At 41.0% G+C, this 24219-nt stretch overlaps 2 protein-coding genes across 2 annotated transcripts; one reads left to right on the top strand and one right to left on the bottom strand.

The window, feature by feature from the left end:
* The first annotated feature begins 1264 nt into the window (after nucleotides 1–1264).
* LOC143030238 (uncharacterized) lies at nucleotides 1265–1819 on the top strand. The gene has a single exon (XM_076193397.1). The coding sequence runs from the start codon at nucleotides 1265–1267 to the stop codon at nucleotides 1817–1819; it is 555 nt and encodes a 184-aa protein (XP_076049512.1).
* Nucleotides 1820–19599: 17780 nt separating this feature from the next.
* On the bottom strand, nucleotides 19600–20984 carry LOC143030237 (uncharacterized). Its single transcript, XM_076193396.1, has 3 exons — nucleotides 20897–20984; nucleotides 20298–20471; nucleotides 19600–20171 (listed from the first exon to the last, which is right to left on the bottom strand). The coding sequence occupies exons 1-3, from the start codon at nucleotides 20910–20912 to the stop codon at nucleotides 19600–19602; spliced, it is 762 nt and encodes a 253-aa protein (XP_076049511.1). The 5' UTR covers nucleotides 20913–20984.
* Nucleotides 20985–24219: the final 3235 nt, after the last annotated feature.

Below are 24219 nucleotides of genomic sequence, written 5' to 3'. Positions count from 1 at the left end.
ATTAAAAGGAAACAAAGATTGTGGGAAAAATTGAAGAAAATTAAACAGGAAAATGACGGAACACTAAACAGGAAATACCAGGACACAGAAAGAGAGTACAGAAGAGTCAATAACCAAGTTAGAAGACAAACCAGGAATGCTGTGAAATCAAAAGAGAGGGAAATAGCAAGGTATGTGAAGGAGAATCCGAAGGTGTTCTGGAAGTATGTAACATCGAAGACGAGAACAAAGGCCCACATTGGAGAACTGTATAAAAATGAAGAAAAAACTTAAAAGGCATCAAGTGACAAGGAAAAAGCTGACATACTCTCAGAGCAATTCTCAAATGTTTTCATACATGAGTCAGATGAAGATCCACCTAGGGCGGCAACCTGGGAGGCAACAATACTGGATAGTATGGTAATCACTGTAGACAAAATAAGGAATGCCCTGCAAAAACTTAAGAGGAACAAATCACTTGGACCAGATGGGATACACCCAAGAGTAATTAAGGAACTGATGGAGGACTTACTGGAACCACTGAGAATCATATATAACAGCTCACTGCAGGACGGTGTGGTACCCGAGGACTGGCGTATTGCCCATATCACGGCCATCTATAAGAAAGGCAACAAATGCGATCCAGGAAATTACAGACCTGTCAGCCTAACAAGTGTCCTATGCAAGGTTATGGAGTCACTGTTGTGGGAGGAGGTAATTAGACATATGAAGGAGAATAAGTTATTTAGTGAGAAACAGTTTGGCTTCATTTCTAGAAGATCAACTACATTACAGTTAATAAAGGTACTGGATGACTGGACTAAGGCAATAGATGAAGGTTTGGCTGTGGATGTGGTGTACTTGGACTTTATGAAAGCCTTCGACCGAGTACCACATAAACGTCTGATAGAAAAAATATCAAGCTACAGGGTAGAAGGTAAAATATTGAGATGGATTCAGAACTTTCTAACAGGGAGAAAACAGAGGGTGTTGATAAATGGAGAGGCTTCTGGATGGAAGGAAAAAACAAGCGAAGTCCTGCAGGGATCTGTTCTTGGCCCCATGCTTTTTGTAATATTTATCAATGACCTGCCAGAGGCAGCAGTGAACGGAAGTAAAGTGTATCTATATGCAGATGACATTAAGATATACAGGGACAATACAAAGCACGGAAGACTGTGATAGGTCACAGTGGGATCTGGATGAGCTCAAAGAATGGACAGAGAGGTGGCTCCTAAGTTTTCATCCAGAGAAGAGCAGGTATATGAGGTTAGGGAGGACCACAATGGAAGAGAAGGGTTATAGTATGTACGGCAACATCAGTAAGACAGGAAATGAAAAAGACATAGGGGTGATCATAGATGATAAACTAAACTTCTCCATACACCTGGCAGAAAAGATCAATAAAGCCAATATGTTAGTAGGGCTGATCAGAAGGACCTTTCAACATTTAGAACCATACATTTTCAAGCCTCTGTACACGACTCTTGTAAGGCCGCACTTGGAGTACGCCAACCCGGTTTGGTGTCCCCATCTGGTGAAGGATTTGGAGGCTGTGGAGAATGTACAGCGGAGAGCAACTAAATTATTGCCATCCCTCAAGGAGTTATCATTCGAAGAGAGGCTGAGGAAGTTGAGCTTGCCCACCTTGGCATACAGGAGATCCCGGGGAGATCAAATTGAGACCTACAAAATCGTCACTGGTTTATATGACAGAAACTGCACTGAGGGTCTCTTTGAATTTAGAGAGGGGTCCAGTAAAAGGGGAAATAGTCGAAAAATATCTAAGCCAAGAGCGAGGTTGGACCTGACAAAGTACTCCTTTAATAACAGTCATTAATAATTGGAATGAGCTGCCAGAATGGGTGGTGAATGCAGACACAGTCAAAAGTTTTGAGGCAAGGCTAGACAAATTCTGGAAGGGACAAGAACATATATAAAAAAAAAAATAGAGCACAAATTAACACTGCACGCGGGCAGCACCAACATCACACTAGAATTCAGGCTGCTACAGTCTACACTGGAGTCAGGCCAAAAAAGGCCTCTTCCAGTAAAATCATAATGTCAACTCAACTGTAATGCTACCGGCAACATCCTCGACATTTTCTTGCAAATAGGATACAAACTCTCGCTTCTGTCTCCGACACAAAGTCCAGAAGGAAGACATTGCAGCAATTGGTATAAATGGTAAAAGTGTAAAGGCAGTCACCACCAAATTTTGAGAAAAAATGCGCAATACTTCCCACTTCACGGCAATACACCAACAACAACAACTCTATGGAGCCAAAACAAGCGCCAATAACAAAAGGTTCCAATATTTTTTGGCATAGACGTAACGTGTTATAAATCCATATGTTATCAATTGTAGATATGAGAGATAACCAGTTATTTGAATTGATTTTCTCCTATTATTAACAAAAAAGTAAAACTATAGGTAAGGGTAACTGGATTATTTTGACGTTTTTTTTATGTTACTAAATAGACAAGAATTAATATATTGCAATGCACTCCAAATATAGGATAGTCTTTGTTTATGTAAGGGTAACTTGATTATTTTTTTCAGTTTTTATGATACTTAAATAGACAAGAATTAATATAATGCCATGCACATAACCAAAGACTATCCTATATAGGTTATGTGCATGACATTATATTCTTGTCTATTTAGTATCATAAAAAAACCGTAAAAATAATCCAGTTACCCTTACCTATAGTTTTACTTTTTTGTTAATAACAGGAGAAAATCAATTCAAATAACTGGTTATCTCTCATATCTACGATTTATAACATATGTCATATGGATTTATAACACGTTATGTCTATGCCAAAAAGTATTGGTACTTTTGTTATTGGCGCTTGTTTTGACGCCAAACAATACAGGAGTCGTTATTGGTATATTGCGGTATGTGGGAAGTGTTGCGCATTTTTTCTCAAAATTTGGTGGTGACTGCCTTTACACTATGACCATTTATACCAATTGCTGCAATGTCTTCCTCCTGGACTTTCCGTCGGAGACAGAAGCGAAAGTTAGTATTTGCAAGAAAATGTCGAGGATGATGCCGGTAGCATTGCCAGTAGTACAGTACAAGCAGAGTTAATAACATCAGAGAAAGGACAAATGTAGTACTAGTTTAAATGATTCTGAGGTACAAGTAGGTGCATATCTATGCTCTGATGATACCAGCAGTAACAATGTAGACAATCTTTATGAGCTGCTGACCAGTTATAGTAGTAGCGACCAATCAGAGACAGGAAAGTGAAATTGAAAATGGGATCAGGTGATTTCGACCCATGGTTTTTCTGGGCCGAAATCACCAGTGATTTCGGCCCAGCGAAAATAACCTTTTAAGCTTGAAGGCTTGGTGCCCTGGCTTGGTACACTGTATGATTTTAATTTAGATAATTTGTTTCATAAATTTAATTTCGTTTTCACACAGTATGTGCAAAAAATGTTACTTGAAATGATATGTTATTATGTAAGCAATTTTTAAACTTCTTTTAATTTTATATTTTCTTTCTATAAGAAGGAAGTAATAATATAATACCTCAGCTCAGTCCACTCGTGACCTCAGCTCAGTCCACTCGTGACCTCAGCTCAGTCCACTCGTGACCTCAGCTCAGTCCACTCGTGACCTCAGCTCAGTCCGCTCGTGACCTCAGCTCAGTCCGCTCGTGACCTCAGCTAGAGACCTCGTTTTTCTGCACAGACACCAGCTAGTGAATACCTGTGAATTTTATATCTCCGAATAGTGTTAAGTGATTGTGTTGTGTTTTTGTAATTGTATACGTATAGCGCTATACAGTTACAGATATAAGATAAAGTGCAGGGTTCTATTTAATTTCAAAACAGTTTTCTGTTACCGTATTCCAAAGGTAGGAGAAATAGTATAAGGTAAGCAGAGTAAGCTTCGCGTATTTAGTTTATTAGAGACCGCTTTGATTTTTTGTTGTTGTTGATTTGTATTTTCTCTTTGCCGTTTTTATTGCTAAAGGGGGAGCGAAATGGCTTATGAAGGTTGCGTGAACCTAGAGGTCCGTCTCAGGATGTGTGAGGAGGAAATTCGGCTTCTCAGGAGTGCGCTCCGTGAGAAGAGTGAACCCTCCCCACAACCCAAAGAGCGTTCCACTTCTTCACCTACTGTCACTGCCATGAGCGAGTGGCGCTCCGTGGGGTCCCGTTTGTCGAGCCCGCGTTCGGTAGACGTGTGCCCTGTGGAGCAACCGCTGGCTCTAGTCAATCGTTTTGCTCTACTGGAGGATGAAGTGGCTGAAAACCAGGAGTTCTTGGTGGTGGGGGACTCCATGGTTCGAGGCTATGACGACATCCTGCAGCGAAAGACTAAGCGACGTTGCAAGCTTGTATGTCAACCGGGCCGTGGGATCGTTGATTGTACCCGGTCCATCAGGGAGCAAGGACGGAAGAACACGGTTACGATTGTACATACGGGTAGTAACGATGTAGGTAGGGTGAGATCAGAGGAGCTTGTTCGGAATTACAAGGTCCTCCTTCAGGAGATGAAGGAACGTGGGAGCCGTCACGTAGTCTGTGGGATCCTCCCGAGGATCTACGCAGGTTCGTGTTGGAACAGTAGAGCCATAGGGATCAATGATAGGATATCGCAGTTGTGCACACAATTGGGATACCACTTTCTTGATCCTTGGTATCTCTTTTCTAGGCGCCATGACCTTTACGCTTCTGATGGGATCCACCTTACCCGCAGAGGCAAAGATGTTCTTACAAACCTCATTGTGGGAGTTTGTAATGAACCAGCTCCTTTTATAGGGTAGAAGGCCAAAGGGAAGGGGAAATAGAATGTACTTGGGAAAACAGTGTAGAGTATAGCATTAATGTAGAACAATGTACCAGTATAGGACAAAATATAATTTTAGGATATAATGTCGCTAGAGGACGAAATGTCACATTAGGATATAATGTCATAGGACAAAATGTCGCAATGGGATATAATGACAGTGGAGGACAAAAGATCACGATGGGAAGTAATGATAAAGGAGAACAAAATATCACGATAGGATGTAATGATAATGGAGGAGAAAATATCACGGTAGGATATAATGTCATTGAAGGCCAAAATGTAATTTTAGGAAGGGATACCGGACAGAATGTCAATGAAGGCCAAAATATCATGATAGGATGTAATATCGCTAGAGGACGAAATGACACATTAGGATGTAATGTCTTGGGATGTAATGACAGTGGAGGACAAAAGATCACGATGGGAAATAATGATAGTGGTGGACAAAATATCACGATAGGATGTAATGATAATGGAGGAGAAAATATCACGGTAGGATATAATGTCAGTGAAGAACAAAATATAATTTTAGGAAGAGATACCGGACAGAATGTCAATGAAGGCCAAAATATCAAGATAGGATGTAATGACAGTGGAAGACAAAAGATCACGATGGGATGTAATTATAGTGGAGGAAAAAATATCACGGTAGGATATAATGTCACTGGAGGACAAAATATAATTTTAGAAAGTGATGCCGGACATAATGTCACTGAACGACGGGAGGCCGGCGTGAATCACGGTGACGTAGGGGGACAAAATGTACAAAATAGATCGGATGACCGTAATCGACCAGATGTCCGTGATGGGGGAAATGTTAATTTTGATAGGAGAAATGTTAATGAGGCATTGAATGTCAATGAAGGACCAAATAATAATAATATAGAGCAAGGCATAAATAAAAAACAAAATGATGATATAAGACATGATATTGAAACTCAAAATGTGTCAAAAAGAAATAATCAGGAGTTTCTTAAAACTATGTACTTTAATGCTCGTAGTATTAGGAACAAATTTCAAGAAATACAGGCGTATGTCAAAAGCGAAAATCTCGATATGATAGGAATAACTGAGACATGGTTATATGGTACAGAGTTCGAAGCTGAATTTAATATTGCGGGATTTAAACACTTTCATCAGGATAGAAACCACAAGAAAGGTGGGGGTGTTCTATTGTACGTTAAAAACAATGTTCATGCTTGTGTTTTAGAGAAAGTGAAACAGGATGCATATGACAGTTTGTGGGTTGAGTTAACCCAAACAAATGGACAAAAAATGAATATAGGTGTAATATATAGGCCAAAGACATTATCATTAGCAGACGACAAACTGTTATTTCAAGAACTGTCTAGTTTCTGCAACCGGGATTTATTGATAATGGGTGATTTCAATTTTACTGACATTGATTGGATGACCCTTGAACATGGCCATATAGGTAGTCGCTTGATTGATTTTCTTGGTGACAATTACTTAATTCAGCATGTAAAAGAGCCCACAAGATATGGAAACTTACTCGATTTATTGATCACTAGCCGCGAAAGCATGGCAACTGATGTAGAAGTCGTTGAATCTGTTGCAAATAGCGATCACAACTTAGTCAGATTCAAACTCCTAAACAATTTTAGAATAGATACTTGTGCTTCTAAAATACCCGATTTCAGTAAAGCTCAGTTCATAGAACTACGTCAGGAGCTTCAGCTTACAGATTGGGAGGAAAAATTAAACGAAAGGCCTGTAGATCAGATGTGGGAAATATTTCAAAATACGCTCACTAAGATGATTCAAACTTACATTCCTTTTAAGGACAGACGTCCCCCAAATCAGGCTCGCCCAAAGTGACTCGACAAAGAAACTGAAAAAAGTATTGCTAAAAAGAGACAGGCTTATAAGAAATATAAGTGCTCGGGTGCATCTAATGACTATGAAAGTTATGTATCAATACAGAGAGATTTAAAAAAGACAATAAGAAAAAGAAAACGACAATACGAAATGAACATCGCTGAGAAATCCAAAGAGAATCCCAAAGAATTCTATAGTTACATTAGAGATAAAAAGGTTGTTAGGAATCACATTGGTCCACTATTATCTGCTGACGGTCAACTTGAATATTCAAATGAAGGAATGCGTAATCTCTTAAACAATTATTTTAGCTCGGTATTCGTAAACGAAACACCTCAAAGTGAATTCCAAACTGAAACCTGTGAAAAGTATGGGGTAAACTTACTTACTACGGTATATATAACAAAAGAAACAATTAAAAGTTGTATAGACAAACTCAAAGTTAATAAAACACCAGGGCCTGACGGTTGGCATCCAAGAATCTTAAAGGAAATGAAAAATGAGATTGTTGTTCCATTAGATATTATTTTCAAGAAATCCATCATATCCGGAGATGTCCCAAGAGAATGGAAGCTAGCTAACGTTACTCCCATATTCAAAAAAGGTGACAAAAAGAAACCAAATAACTATAGGCCTATTAGTTTGACTTCGATCGTAGGAAAAATAATGGAAACTATCATCAGAGATGCTATCGAATATCATTTAGAAAGTAACCGTTTGATAAATGATAGCCAACATGGTTTCAGACGGAAACGTTCTTGCGTGACTAACTTACTCGAATTCTACAACACAGTTGTCTCGAATTTTGACAAAAGAAACAATATAGATTTAATATATCTAGACTTTGCAAAAGCTTTTGATACCGTCCCACACGAAAGACTACTTACTAAATTAGCTTTGCATGGAATAAGTGGTAGCCTATTAGGTTGGACTAGTAATTGGTTGAAAGGTCGAAAACAGAGAGTTGTTTTAAATGGAAAAACTTCTGGATGGAAAAGTTTTGCAAGTGGAGTTCCTCAGGGTTCCGTTCTTGGGCCACTTCTATTCATAGTATATATAAATGATATAGACCATGGACTAAAATCTACTGTTTCCAAATTTGCTGATGATACAAAACTGTGCGGAGTGGCAAATGATCACTCAAACCAATTAGATATTCAAGAATATTTAGATCAATTACAGCAATGGTCTGAAAAGTGGCTAATGAAATTTAACACAAGTAAATGCAAGGTAATGCACATAGGTAAAAATAACAGTAAGTACGATTACAAGTTATTTGGAAATTCGTTAACAAAAGTGGATAGTGAAAAAGATCTCAGCGTAATTATCAGTAACGACCTCAAATCATCCAAACAGTGTATTTCAGCCTCTGAGAAAGCAAATAAGATTCTGGGATTGATTGCGCGATCTTTTGATTTCAAAAGTCCATCACTCATTAACAAGCTATATAAATCGTTAGTTCGTCCACATTTGGAATATGCTGTTTCCGTATGGTCACCGAATCTCATTAAAGACATTGACAGACTGGAAAAAGTACAACGGCGAGCCACAAAACTGATTCCAAATATCAAAAATAAATCATACGAAAATCGACTTAAGCACATGAATCTGTTTTCCCTAAAAAAGCGTAGACTCAGAGGTGACTTGATACAGGTCTTTAAGATTTTAAAGGGAATTGACAACATCAAAAGTGACCAAATTTTCACATTGAATGAGAATCAGACAAGAAACAATGGTCTCAAACTGTCCGGAAATAGATTCAATTTGGAAGTAGGTAGAAACAACTTTGCCAACCGTGTAGTTAATGAATGGAATAAACTTCCTGCACAGGTAGTGCAATGTAGTCCAGTTCGAAGCTTTAAGAATCATTTAGATAAATACCTAAGTAAGATGCTGTAATTATTATAATTTATGTTATATTATTTGTTTTTGTTTTGTTATAATTTGTCTCTGATTTTCATTTATTATTAGTTATATGTCAAATTATTATCATTTACTATTTACCTGTTTGTTATTCAACTATACCAATGCATTTATTTATGTATTTTAATTGTTATTTACATTGTTATAGTTTTAATTTATTATTATGATTTTTTTTTTTTTTTTTTTTTTTTTTTTTTTTGCATCCGACCTAGATATGGATCATAAGGTCTCCTGTCGGCATGCTTTGCCTTTGTAATCCTTTGTAATCCTTTGTAATAATAGCAACATTTGGAGGACTGGCCGAAACGGCCTACCCTGCAGAATTCTGGCCGAAACATCCTACATTCGATGCACTTCCCCCCTTCATGCTCACTAATGAAGTTGAACTTGGGCTGGGTTGTTCAAAACAAATTTTTGCACTATCTTGGCATTAAATCTATCTTGACATTAAACATCATAGTAACACAGAGCGTTACCATGACATTTAACATCAAGATAAACTAATGCCAGAATTATATTTTTTAACAAACTAACCCTAGACTCTGTGTTATCAGTGACAACATTAGGCAACTTTTTGTGCAACAATAAGACCATTTACCTTAGTCCACACACGAAAGTTGTATAATTTCAATTTAGATAATTTGTTTAATAAATTTAATTTCATTTTCACAGTATGTGCAAAAAATATTGTTACTTCAAATGATATATAAGTAATTTTATAAATTGTTTTAATAATATATTTTCTTTCATTAATAAGTAAATACTAATAGCAACATTTGGAGGACTGGCCGAAATATCCTACCCTGCAGAGTTCTGGTGATTTTGGCCCAGAAAAACCCTTGGCCGAAATCACCCGAAACCTTGAAAATGGTGCACAAATGGAAGTGTTGTTGCCCTACAAATCTGTAGACACCGAAACCTTGGTTAAGAACTGAGCCATCAAACACCAGATTAAGCACTGCGCTCTAAGAGACCTTGTTAAAATTTTCAATTTGCAATTTGATGCAAATTTGCCTTCAGACCCTCGGACAATTTGTAAAACTCCATTAGGTCTAACTGACCTGATAAAGAAAATCTGTGGAAGAACTTGCAAATTACATGCCTTGTGAGAATTTAACAGAAAACCAAGAAGTTTAGATGAAGTTGATAGATATAAAGCCACAGAATTCAGAGCCTTTCTTTTGTATACTGGACCAGTTTGTCTCCTGAAACAGATTAATGAGAATGTTTATAAAAAAAATTCTTCTTTTGAGTGTGAGCACATTTCTGGTTTCAGTACCCAGAGGTCCAGAAACGGGAAAAAGCACATAGATAATTGATTGCTTTTGTAAACCACTTTAAAGATGTGTATGGTTCTAGGCATGTTGTGTACAACATTCATAATTTGTGTCATTTAACATACATACATATACCAAGGCTTTTTCCCCCTTACAAGGGAGGGAGCCAAAAAGGGAAAGGCATAAAATCATTTCCACCCATTCCATCCCTTAATACACTCCACACCCCTCCACCCTCCCTCTTATCTGAGCACCTTCTGGATGACGGGTCATCCCTGCACCTTGTCCACTGCCCTGGGTCAGAAGCAGTGTTGCAAGACAGCACATCCATAGCAAGGCCGCTTCATCAAATCGGCGATCCCCCCCCTCTCCATCACCCCATTGGATAAAAGGAGAGGATGGGGAGAAATCCCCTCGGTCTGTGTCAAATTTTGCTCACACATACTACCCCCCCCCCCCCCGCCCACTCCACCCCACGAAATCACAACGTCATCCATATACAACCATTCTCCATTCACCCCTGTCTTCTGTCCTCTCCCGTCCTTCCTCAACAGACATCCCCCTCTTCCCCAATGCCCCCTTCACCCCATCCATACACCTCATCCTAGGACGTCCCCTCATGTTCACTCCCCCCACATCTGCCTTCCATACCTCTTTTACTAGTCTTTCTTCACTCATTCTTTCCATGTGTCCAAACCATCCTAATACTCTTTCATCAACCCTATCTCCCAAATCCTTTTCCACCCCTGTTCTCCTTCTCACCTCCTCATTTCTCAATCTAGCCTAGTAACCCCCATCATACTTCTCAGACATCTCATCTCAAACACATTCAAACTCCTCTCTTCTTCTCTTATGTACCATGTTTCTGCTCCATACAGTGCTGTTGGCACAAACACTTCCTCATACAGTCTCCTCTTAGCATCTATTCCCAAATGTCTATACCTCATTACACTCTTTAATCCACCAAGGCATTTACTCGCTTCTCTCAATCTACATTCTACCTCCACTTTCACTCCACCATTCCCTGCCACATTTGCACCCAAGTATCTAAAACTATCCACTTTCTCCAGTCTCTCTCCCTTAATGGTCACTTCCAGTCTACTGCCACTTTCACCCCTTGTACATCTCATCACCTTACTTTTACCCACATTTATCTTTAGCTTTCTTCTATCACATACTCTCCCAAACTCTGTCACCAACTTCCTCAATCCCTCCATCGATCCTGCCATAAGTGCAGTGTCGTCAGCAAACAACAGCTTGCTCACCTCCCACTTTTCTCCATTTTCTTTAACCATCTCCAATCCCTGACCCACTACCCTTGCATTTACCTCTCACACCACCCCATCCATGTATAAGTTGAACAGCCAGGGCAACATAACGCATCCTTGACGAAGTCCCACCTTTACCTCAAACCACTCACTCTCTCCATTTCCAATCCTGACACAAGCTCTACTACATACATACATACATACATACATATACCAAGGCTTTTTCCCCCTTCCAAGGGAGGTAGCCAAAAAGGGAAAGGCATAAAAACACTCCCACCCATTTCATCCCTAAATACACTCCACACCCCTCCCACCCTCCCTCTCATCTGAGCACCTCCTGGATGACGGGTCATCCCTGCCCACCACCCTGGGTCAGAAGCAGTGTCGCAAGACACAGCACATCCACAGCAAGGCCGCTTCATTTAATTGGCGACCCCCCCCCTCTCCGTCCCCCCTTGCATATAAGGAGAGGACGGGGAGAAATCCCTTCGGGCTGCGTCAAAATTTACTCACACATGCTACCCCCCCCCCCCTGCCCATTCCTCCTCATGCAATCACAACATCATCCATATACAACCATTCTCCACTCACCTCTGTCTTCCGTCCTCTCCCTTCCTTCCTCAACAGACATTCCCCTCTTCCCGAAAGCCCCCTTCACCCCATCCATCCACCTCATCCTAGGACGTCCCCTCATGTTTACTCCCTCCACATCTGCCTTCCATACCTCTTACTAGTCTTTCTTCACTCATTCTTTCCATGTGTCCAAACCATCCTAATATTCTTTCATCAACCCTATCTCCCAAATCCTTTTTTACCCCTGTTCTACTCCTCACCTTCTCATTTCTCACTCTATCCAGCCTAGTAACCCCCACCATACTTCTCAGACACCTCATCTCAAACACATTCAAACTCCTTCTCTCTTCTTCTCTTATGTTCCACGTTTCTGCCCCATACAGTGCTGTTGGCACAATCACTCCTTCATACAGTCTCCTCTTCACATCCATTCCCAAATGTCTATTCCTCATTACACTCTTTAATCCACCAAGGCATTTACTCGCTTCTCTCAATCTACATTCTACCTCCACCTTCACTCCACCTTTTCCTGCTACACTTGCACCCAAGTATCTAAAACTATCCACTTCCTCCAGTCGCTCTCCCTTAATGTTCACTTCCAGTCTACTGTCACTTTCACCCCTTGTACATCTCATCACCTTACTTTTACCCACATTTATCTTTAGCTTTCTTCTATCACATACTCTCCCAAACTCTGCCACCAGCTTCCTCAATCCCTCCTCTGACCCTGCCACAAGCGCAGTGTCGTCCGCAAACAACAGCTGGCTCACCTCCCACTTTTCTCCATTTTCTTTAACCATCTCCAATCCCTGACCCACTACCCTAGCATTCACCTCTCACACCACCCCATCCATGTATAAGTTGAACAGCCAGGGCGACATAACGCATCCTTGACGAAGTCCCACCTTTACTTCAAACCACTCACTCTCTCCATTTCTAATCCTGACACAAGCTCTACTACTCTCATAAAAACTCTTGACAGCTCCCAAAAGCTTTCCTCCTATCCCATAAATCTGCATAACCTCCCACAGTGCCTTTCTGTCTACCCTATCATAAGCCTTTTCCAGATCCATAAAAGAATCGTAGTGGAGAGTTGATGGTGGAAATGTGTCTAGAAAGAGAGTTGATGATAGCAAATACAGTGTTTCAGAAGAAAGTCAAGCATAAGTACACATGGGAGAGGGTGGTGGAGGGAAGGGTGGTAGATAGAGCGCTAATGGATTATGTAGTGGTAAATAGGATTATGATAGGAAGAGTTAAGGATGTACATGTGCTAAGGGGAGAGGGTGGGGGAATATCAGATCATTTTTTGGTGGAAGGTAAGCTGAGAGTGGAGGATAGATGGAGAAAGAGGAAAGGGACAAAAGGTAGGGAGGTTCTTATAGTGAACTCCTTGAATGAAAAGGAAAAGGAGAAGGAGTACGAAAAGAAGCTGAAGGAGGAGTGGGAGGGAGTAAAGGATAGAGCAGAGATGGGTGTGGAGGAGGAATGGGGATGGTTCAAGGAGGGAGTCTTAAAGTGTGCAAGGATGGTGTGTGGAACAAGAAGGACAGGGGGAAATAGAAGAAAGGGTAGTGAATGGTGGGATGAGGAAACAAAGAAGGTTGTAGAAGAGAAGAAGCGAGCTTTCACAGATTGGTTACAAAAGAGGACAGGGGAGTCATATGAGACGTACAAAGAAAAGAAAAGAGAAGTAAAGCAAAAAGTAAAGGAGGCAAAGAGGAGAGCAGATGTGAAATGGGGTAGGAGTATGACAGAAAATTTTGAAAGTAATAAAAAGATGTTTTGGAAAGAAATTAAGAGAGGAAGAGGAGGCGAATCAAGTAGGGAAGAAAAGGTAAAAGGTACAGATGGAGAGATGATAATGGAAGAGATGGCAGTGAGGGGAAGATGGGCAGAATATTTTAGGGAGTTGCTGAATGTGAAGGAAGATAGGGAAGGAAAGATAGCTGCAGTGGGAAATGCGAAGAAAATGAGAGTGATGAGTGAGGAGAATGGAGGAGAAATAAGGAAGGATGAGGTGAAGGCAGTTGTTAAGATGATGAAAGCAGGTAAGGCTGGTCTGGATGGATGTCATGCAGAATGTCTGAAAAAGGGAGGTTCAGTGATGGTGGACTGGTTGGTGAGGTTATTTAATGTTTGCTGGAGAGAGGGTAGAGTACCGGAGGACTGGAGTAGTGCTGTATAGTCCTCTTTACAAGGAAAAGGGGACAAGTGTGAATGTAGTAATTTCAGAGGGATTAGCCTGTTGAGTGTAGTAGGGAAGGCTTATGGGAGGATCTTAATTGAGAGGATTAGGAGAGGAACAGAAGGAGTAATTGGTGAGGAACAGTGTGGATTTAGGACGGGTAGAGGTTGTGTAGATCAGATCTTTGTGGTAAGACAGATATGTGAGAAAGCTATAGGAAAGGGGAAGGATGTTTTTTGGGCTTTTATGGATCTGGAAAAGGCTTATGATAGGGTAGACAGAAAGGCACTGTAGGAGGTTATGCAGATTTATGGGATAGGAGGAAAGCTTTTGGGAGCTGTCAAGAGTTTTTATGAGAGTAGTAGAGCATGTGTTAGGATTAGAAATGGAGAGAGTGAGTGGTTTGAAGTAAAGGTGGGACTTCGTCAAGGATGCGTTATGTCGCCCTGGCTGTTCAACTTATACATGGATGGAGTGGTGCGAGAGGTGAATGCTAGGGTAGTGAGTCAGGGATTGGAGATGGTTAAAGAAAATGGAGAAAAGTGGGAGGTGAGCCAGCTGTTGTTTGCGGACGACACTGCGCTTGTGGCAGGGTCAGAGGAGGGATTGAGGAAGCTGGTGGCAGAGTTTGGGAGAGTATGTGATAGAAGAAAGCTAAAGATAAATGTGGGTAAAAGTAAGGTGATGAGATGTACAAGGGGTGAAAGTGGCAGTAGACTGGAAGTGAACATTAAGGGAGAGAGACTGGAGGAAGTGGATAGTTTTAGATACTTGGGTGCAAGTGTAGCAGGAAAAGGTGGAGTGAAGGTGGAGGTAGAATGTAGATTGAGAGAAGCGAGTAAATGCCTTGGTGGATTAAAGAGTGTAATGAGGAATAGACATTTGGGAATGGATGTGAAGAGGAGACTGTATGAAGGAGTGATTGTGCCAACAGCACTGTATGGGGCAGAAACGTGGAACATAAGAGAAGAAGAGAGAAGGAGTTTGAATGTGTTTGAGATGAGGTGCCTGAGAAGTATGGTGGGGGTTACTAGGCTGGATAGAGTGAGAAATGAGGAGGTGAGGAGGAGAACAGGGGTGAAAAAGGATTTGGGAGATAGGGTTGATGAAAGAATATTAGGATGGTTTGGACACATGGAAAGAATGAGTGAAGAAAGACTAGTAAAAGAGGTATGGAAGGCAGATGTGGAGGGAGTGAACATGAGGGGACGTCCTAGGATGAGGTGGATGGATGGGGTGAAGGGGGCTTTGGGGAAGAGGGGAATGTCTGTTGAGGAAGGAAGGGAGAGGACGGAAGACAGAGGTGAGTGGAGAATGGTTGTATATGGATGATGTTGTGACTGCATGAGGAGGAATGGGCGGGGGGGGTGGGGGGTGGGGTAGTATGTGTGAGTAAATTTTGACGCAGCCCGAAGGGATTTTTTCCCCGTCCTCGCCTTATATGCAAAGGGGGACGGAGAGGGGGGGTCACCGATTAAATGAAGCGGCCTTGCTGTGGATGTGCTGTGTCTTGCGACACTGCTTCTGACCCAGGGCGGTGGGCAGGGTGCAGGGATGACCCGTCATCCAGGAGGTGCTCAGATGAGAGGAAGGGTGGGAGGGGTGTGGAGGGTATTTAGGGATGTAATGGGTGGGAGTGTTTTTATGCCTTTCCCTTTTTGGCTACCTCCCTTGTAAGGGGGAAAAAGCCTTGGTATATGTATGTATGTATGTATGTATAAAAGCCCAAAAAACATCCTTCCCCTTTCCTATAGCTTTCTCACATATCTGTCTTACCACAAAGATCTGATCTACACAACCTCTACCTGTCCTAAATCCACACTGTTCCTCACCAATTACTCCTTCTGTTCCTCTCCTAATCCTCTCAATTAAGATCCTCCCATAAGCCTTCCCTACTACACTTAACCCTTTACTGCCCAACTTTCTATCTGTCATGATAAAAAAAAAATCATACTTTTTTCTTCTAATTTAAGACCAAGTTGCACATATATGTTGTCATTTTTATTTGATGACTCATATCAAGTGACTTTGAATTAGTGGACTAATTCGTCCAAATGGGCATGACGAATGATAAGTATATTTCTTGAAATACATCCATTTTGGTTTTTCATGAAATACAAATTTTAATTTTTCTTAGTATTTATTTACTTTTGTTTCACAACACCAATAATAAGTATATCAAACAGTTTTGACCACTAAATATGAGTAATATAGTATCACCTCTACCTATTTTGTATGAAACTGTACAAAGCAGTTTTGCTTGCCATTGAGGCATACATTGACCTTACATTTAGAGCATACTATGTTTGTTTTGCCTGTGCATCCTTTTCTCTTACAGGTCCTTCTTTGTTCCTCTACACAAGGCCAATGGCCAACACTATCATACCTGATAGAATTTTCAGGTAATGACTGAGGCCTTCCACATTTAGCTACTTTGGCTGATGCAGCAGTAGAATCTTGCAGAGATGGTCTTCCTCTTTTTCGACTGCTTTCTTTCCCTGCTATCATCAAGGAAAATGCTACTCTGATCTTGAAGTACGCCAAAGGGATAACCTCCGACTTTGGCAGTTGGAGATGGAGTGCATCCCTTCTGTACAATAGCCAGCTATTGACAAGCACCATATCAATCATGTGAAAGATGATACGATGATGATATTTTTTTGATCTAATATTTATTCTGTACAAAGAAATTAGGCAGTCTGCCAAGTCAACTCCTCCCATTGCCTGGTTATATTTCTGGACTATATCGGGACAAGGGATATCAATCCTTTGGGAGAGCTTTCTTTCATACCTTGAAACATTCTTTATTGGATGAGCTTTAGCAAAAGTGGACACTAGATGAACAACTTTGTTGTCACACCACTTGACATATGTAATTTCTGTTGACTTATTTGTACTCTTTAGCTCTTCAAAAGCACCTCTCCCTTTTTTCATGAAATTTTTTTCATCTTTCTTTCCTCTCTTTATGCCTGAGAGGCGTGCTTGGTGCACTGTACCACAACACCAAATTTTCCTTGTTGCCAAGTGCTCCAGCAAAGGCAAAGAAGTGAACCAGTTATCAAAATACATGTAGTGGTTACAGTTGGGTGCTATGGTTTGAGATAGGTGTAACACAACATTGGAACTTGCACCAAGATCAGGTATTGCTGGATCATTCACAGGTTGAATTTTTCCTGTGTATGGCATGAAATCATAAGTCATACCATCCTTACCAGCTAATACAAAAAATTTATACCCATATTTATGTGGCTTGCCAGGTATGTATTGTTTCAAGGTACTGTTTCCTTTGAAAGGAATCATTTGTTCATCAATACAGAGCTCTTGTTCCTTTGATATTTGATGGAATTTTTCTCTGAGGTGATCTACCATGGGTCGCACTTTGAAAAGCTTATCATTATTCTGAGATTGATCCTGGCTAACAGTATTATTGTCAACCATAATACAATCATACAAAACGCAGACAAGAGATACATCCCTAGAGGCAACAGAAAATCACACAACCCCAACTTCACACCAGAAATCCAAGGCCTCATCAGACAACGTGACACACTTAAACACGATACCCCCACACCTATCCCTCAAAACATAGCAGACCAAATACAAACACTAAACACTGTGATTGCCAATAAAATACATGAACAAAAAACACAAAATTGGCAAAACTTTATCAATACACTTGATCACAAAACAAACACCAGCAAATTGTACAAAACACTCAACAGCATCACACTATCCAACACTAACACTACACGCTCTCACGCAGCAATAATCACAACAACAGATAATCTACCCTCAAACAGACAACAAGCAAACGCACTCATACGTCATTTTGCACAGACGAGCCATCTTACATCTCACCCTGACGACCGACGCACCATTCGACGTAAGAAAGACTTTCCCACAGACTCGGACTATACACCCTTCATAGACAGTCAGACAAAACTCATAATGCATAGTCTCAAGCACTCATCTGCCTGTGGCCCTGATAACATAAGCAACATCCACCTAAAACACATTGGACCACAAGGTATACACGCACTCACAAACATTGCAAACTACAGCTATTCACACAACACTATACCCGACATCTGGAAGCATGGTAAAATAATCACCATCCCAAAACCGAACAAAGACCCAACAATCCCATCATCGCACCGCCCAATCACACTTCTCTGCACCCCCTCTAAAGTCATTGAACGCCTAATACTTAAACTTGTCACACCATATATTCCCCTTGCTGACTCACAACACGGTTTTAGGCCACTACACTCCACAAACACTCTTCTGACAAACCTCACACAAAGAATTTTTGATGGCATCAATTCAGATAGGCCCCACCACAGAACACTTCTTATAACATTGGACATTAGTAAAGCTTTTGATGCTATCCCCCGCCACAACCTAACAAATAAAATATATAACACAGACATGCACAATAACACCAAAAGATGGCTGGCCAATTATCTGGCAGGCAGGAATGCTCATGTGTCATATAATGGCCAATCATCGCACATCAGAAACATTAAGAACGGAGTACCGCAGGGCTCAGTTCTATCCCCCACATTATTTAATCTATACATGCATGACTTACCCACGCCAGACACCTCAGAAATACAAATCTCTTCTTACGCAGACGACATAACAATCACATGCACACATCGTAACACAGACAAAGCTGCAGAAATAATCCAGCCTTACCTTGACACACTCAACACATGGTTCATCACAAACAGACTCAAAATAGCTCCAACCAAATCTACAGCAACACTTCTCACCAACTGGACAAAAGAACACAAATACATACCTCATCTCTACATCAACAACACTCTAATACCACACACAAACACACCGAAAATTCTTGGTGTAACATACGATACATCCATGTCTTTCAAACAACACCTCACAAACATAAAAAACAAATGCACACCTAGACTTAACGCACTTAAGTCAATCACTGGAACAACATTTGGACAAAACAAAGAAACTAATATAACAATATACAAACAATGTATACGCTCAGTGATGAATTATGCGAGTCCTGCATGGGCTCCTAATCTCAGTGAGACACACCACAACACCCTTCAAATCATACAAAACAAAGCCCTAAAAACAATTACAGGCTGCACAAATACATCACCTACAGACCATTTACACCATGAAACAAAAGTCCTCAAAGTCAAGGAACACCTCGACATGAGAGGCACACAAACACTTGCTGCAGCCACCACAAACACATCACACCCGTTACACTACATAGCAGAACACCCACACACACCAAGAAACATTAAAACTACACCCAAAGACCTTTATTACACAAAGATACTCTCTTCTCTTCCTCCACAACCACCAAATACCAGCCTCCGGAAACATATTCATAATCATATCACTCACCGCTCCATTAACACACTGAAAGACAACACACTGCTGCATGCCAGACCCCCTGATATCCACCCTTCTGAATCCTCTCTCCCACGTAAGGACAGAGTCCACTTGGCCAGACTGCGATGCGGTCACCACCCAGCACTTCTAAGCTACCAGAGGAGGCTGGACGACCGTGTTGTGAACAGCTGCCCAGGATGTAACACTTCACCCCATACCATACAACACATAATGGAAGACTGCATTATACACAATCATGCACGCAAACAACACAACATACACTCTATAAAGGATTTGTGGGAAAACCCAGTCTCGGCTGTGGCCTTCCTTGGGGAGACGGGACTGCTCGGACAGACAGTCTAGGGAACGACAACAACAACAACAACAACCATATGGAAATTACTTTTGATGGATTCCCAACGATTACGACTCATAACATCCGCAGCCATATCTTTCATAGCACCTAAATGGTGAGACCAATGCATTCTGATATTAGGAAGCTTACTAATAGAAAAATATATGCACAAGCCTAGCCATTGTTCCAACTCATTTTTATTTGTGTTTAGAGGCTTGTTTGGGTTCCTTTGTACAGAATATAGATTTGATTGTGTTACAAATGTCTCAAGTAAATCATCTGTAAGAAACTGCCTTACATACTCAATAGGCTGACGTAAGTCATCATTGAAAATAGACTCTGGTCCAAGATAGTTGTGATCTGTAGTAACATCATTTTCATCAGCAGGGACCCATGATGTAGTAGTGGCCCTAGTATTAGCACGAGCTTTCCTTGCCTGGGCTTGTGGAGCCTCTACATTTTTCTCTCTTGGTGCAGTAATTTCCAAAAAAACTGTGTCGTCTTCTCCATCAAGTGACAGGTCAGCAGATGCATCAAAAGTAGCTCTTTCAGAAGTGTGATCAAACATTGATGTATCTGAAACAAATAAAAAATCAACATAGTACATGGAACACTATTTCAGAGAAGTATGACTGATATCAAAGTGAATAGGCTATAACATACATCTACATTAAAAGTAATTACTCAAATATCACAACATACCAATGCAACTTGTAAAAGCAGGTACAAGTGGATGCATAATAAGGGCATGTTCGACCTCTTCTTCAGTGTCATCATCACTATCAACATGCCCCAGGTCAATCACTTGCACTTGTTCAGGATTTCTTGCATGTGCTTTCTCTATGAGTCTGCCATAAAAGATTGATACAGGGAAATCTGTAGGAGTAATAATGTTGAAAAATGATAGTAATTAGTTATTATTATCATTATTATTATCATTATTATTACAACAATAATAACAATAATAATTATTATTATCATTATTATTATTATTATTATTATTATTATTATTATTATTATTATTACTGTAAATCATACCTAAAATAACCTAGTGAACAATATGCAAATGCACCATACTACCCAAAGTGATAACGATTACAAGCAAATAGGGACTAATATACATCTTTGTATGCTCAGTGAAAGACTGAGAAGAACGCCATGTTCCCAAATGGACGTATTCGTCCTCCAAAATAAAACCCACATGTACACAAGAACATGGCTCTAACAGTGTGCTTACATATATAAAAATAACTATCAACATGTCAGCAACCTATAAGAATTTTTCCATACAGATATCTTACCTGATATATTGTCCATGAGAGTAATTATGATGCTATTTAGCAGTAGAATGACGCACAGGTTACACTTCTAATGGCTGCTCATGTACTGAACGTAATACTGCCGAAAGTGGGCGGAGTCAAGTATAGCGCGGGAGCTAGATACAGGACGAAAACGTCTGGTCGGGAAAGAGAATCACATATGCAGTTTTCCTTCAGTTATACTTAATGATAATTTAGCGGATGAATTCATCCGCGTGGGCAGTAGAGGGTTAACAGGCTAATCCCTCTGAAACTACAACATTCACACTTGTCCCCTTTTCCCTTGTAAAGAGGAACTATACAGGCACTTCTCCAGTCCTCCAGTACTCTACCCTCTCTCCAGCAAACATTAAATAACCTCACCAACCAGTCCACCATCACTGAACCTCCCTTTTTCAGACATTCTGCATGGCATCCATCCAGACCAGGTGCCTTGCCTGCTTTCATCATCTTTACAACTGCCTTCACCTCATCCTTCCTTATTTCTCCTCCATTCTCCTCACTCATCACTCTCATTTTCTTTGCATTTCCCACTGCAGCTATCTTTCCTTCCCTATCCTCCTTCACATTTAGCAACTCCCTAAAATATTCTGCCCATCTTCCCCTTACTGCCATCTCTTCCATTATCATCTCTCCATCTGTACCTTTTACCTTTTCTTCCCTACTTGATTCGCCTCCTCTTCCTCTCTTAATTTCTTTCCAAAACATCTTTTTATTACTTTCAAAATTTTCTGTCATACTCCTACCCCATTTCACATCTGCTCTCCTCTTTGCCTCCTTTACCTTTTGCTTTACTTCTCTTTTCTTTTCTTTGTACGTCTCATATGACTCCCTTGTCCTCTTTTGTAACCAATCTGTGAAAGCTCGCTTCTTCTCTTCTACAACCTTCTTTGTTTCCTCATCCCACCATTCACTACCCTTTCTTCTATTTCCCCCTGTCCTTCTTGTTCCACACACCATCCTTGCACACTTTAAGACTCCCTCCTTGAACCATCCCCATTCCTCCTCCACACCCATCTCTGCTCCATCCTTTACTCCCTCCCACTCCTCCTTCAGCTTCTTTTCGTACTCCTTCTCCTTTTCCTTTTCATTCAAGGAGTTCACTCTAAGAACCTCCCTACCTTTTGTCCCTTTCCTCTTTCTCCATCTATCCTCCACTCTCAGCTTACCTTCCACCAAAAAATGATCTGATATTCCCCCACCCTCTCCCCTCAGCACATGTACATCCTTAACTCTTCCTATCATAATCCTATTTACCACTACATAATCCATTAGCGCTCTATCTACCACCCTCTCCCATGTGTACTTATGCTTGACTTTCTTCCGAAACACTGTATTTGCTATCATCAACTCTCTTTCTAGACACATTTCCACCATCAACTCTCCACTACGATTCTTTCCTGGAACTCCACACTTCCCAACCACTCCATCGATTGGACCATTTCCCACCCTAGCATTAAGGTCTCCCAGTACTATTACATTGACATTTCTTCCTAAACCCTCTATGCACTCATTTAAATCTATCCAAAAGGCCTCCCTTTCTTCCACGCTCTTCTCACTGCCAGGCCCATATGCACTTACAAAGACCCACATCTCCTTTCCCAGTTTCACCTTCATCCACATTATCCTTGAGGAAACCTCCTTCCACTCCACTACCTGTGTACCTATCTCCTCACTTACTAGAATAGCCACCCCTTCCCTCCCTCGCCCTCTCTTCACTCCTGATAACCTCCCACTTACACTCCCAAACTTACACTAACCCTTCCCTTTCAACTTAGTTTCACTCAAAGCCAACACATCCATCTTTCTCACAAACATACTACCTATCTCTTCCCTTTTACTCTCATCTGTACCACATCCACGCACATTAAAAGACCCAAACCTTAGGGTGCTGGCCCGAGGCCCTCCAGCACCCCTTATGCCTTCACTTTTCTTTTTAGGATATATGCCCCATGGGGCTACAGGGAGAAGGATGCCTAGTCCCTCTCCCCGTCCCTTTCTTCTCGCCTCTTACGATCCAAGTGGGATACTTGGTGGCAGTATTCTTTTCCCCCACCACAGGGAATTCCCCCATCACAGAAAGAGAATACTCAGAGAAATGGTACAGGACAGCAACAAGGGGTTGGGGGACAGCATAACAGAGGGACAGTCGTAGTATAAAAGTGTCATCATTTCTCTATGAACAGAATTTCTTCTATCATGCCACAATAACAAGCAGCCAATACCCCAGACAGGTGCCAATACCCCAAACGGGTACAAGCCAATACCCCAGACGGGGACAAGCTCTACTACTCTCATAAAAACTCTTGACAGCTCCCAGAAGCTTTGCTCCTATCCCGTATATCTGCATAACCTCCCACAGTGCCTTTCTGTCTACCCTATCATAAGCCTTTTCCAGATCCATAAAAGCCCAAAAAACATCCTTCCCCTTTCCTATAGCTTTTTCACATAGCTGTCTTACCACAAAAATCTGATCTACACAACCTCTACCTGTCCTAAAACCACACTGTTCCTCACCAATTACTCCTTCTGTTCCTCTCCTAATCCTCTCAATCAAGATCCTCCCATAAGCCTTCCCAACTACACTTAACAAGCTAATCCCTTTGAAACTACTACATTCACACTTGTCCCCTTTTCCCTTGTAAAGAGGAACTATACAGGCACTCCTCCAGTCCTCCGGCACTCTACCTTCTCTCCAGCAAACATTAAATAGCCTCACCAACCAGTCCACCATCACTGTACCTCCCTTTTTCAGACATTCTGCATGGCATCCATCCAGACCAGGTGCCTTACCTGCTTTCATCATCTTAACAACTGCCTTCACCTCATCCATCCTTATTTCTCCTCTATTCTCCTCACTCATCACTCTCATTTTCTTTGCATTTCCCACTGCAGCTATCTTTCCTCCCCTATCCTCCTTCACATTTAGCAACTCCCTAAAATATTCTACCCATCTTCCCCTTACTGCCTTCTCTTCCATTATCATCTCTCCATCTGCACCTTTTACCTTTTCTTCTCTACTTAATTCGCCTCCTCTTCCTCTCTTAATTTTCTTTCCAAAACATCTTTTTATTACTTTCAAAACTTTCTGTCATACTCTTACCCCATTTCACATCTACTCTCCTCCTTGCAACCTTTACCTGTTGCTTTACTTCTCTTTTCTTTTCTTTGTACCTCTCATATGACTCCCTCGTCCTATTTTGTAACCAATCTGTGAAAGCTCGCTTTTTCTCTTCTACAACCTTCTTTGTTTCCTCATCCCACTATTCACTACCCTTTCTTCTATTTCCTCCTGTCCTTCTTGT

The sequence above is a fragment of the Oratosquilla oratoria genome, chromosome 12 (genome assembly GCF_046742065.1).
Source record: "Oratosquilla oratoria isolate Oo_2021 chromosome 12, ASM4674206v1, whole genome shotgun sequence".
Lineage (NCBI taxonomy): Eukaryota > Metazoa > Arthropoda > Malacostraca > Stomatopoda > Squillidae > Oratosquilla > Oratosquilla oratoria.
This window is presented reverse-complemented; position numbering and strand designations above follow the sequence as displayed.

Excerpts from the sequence above, each read along its gene's own strand:
- LOC143030238 (XM_076193397.1), top strand. The coding sequence starts at position 1,265 with ATGGAAGAGAAGGGTTATAGTATGTACGGCAACATCAGTAAGACAGGA.
- LOC143030237 (XM_076193396.1), bottom strand. Across the intron at positions 20,172-20,297 it reads TGCTTTTACAAGTTGCATTG|ATACATCAATGTTTGATCAC; the intron begins GTATGTTGTGAT and ends TATTTGTTTCAG.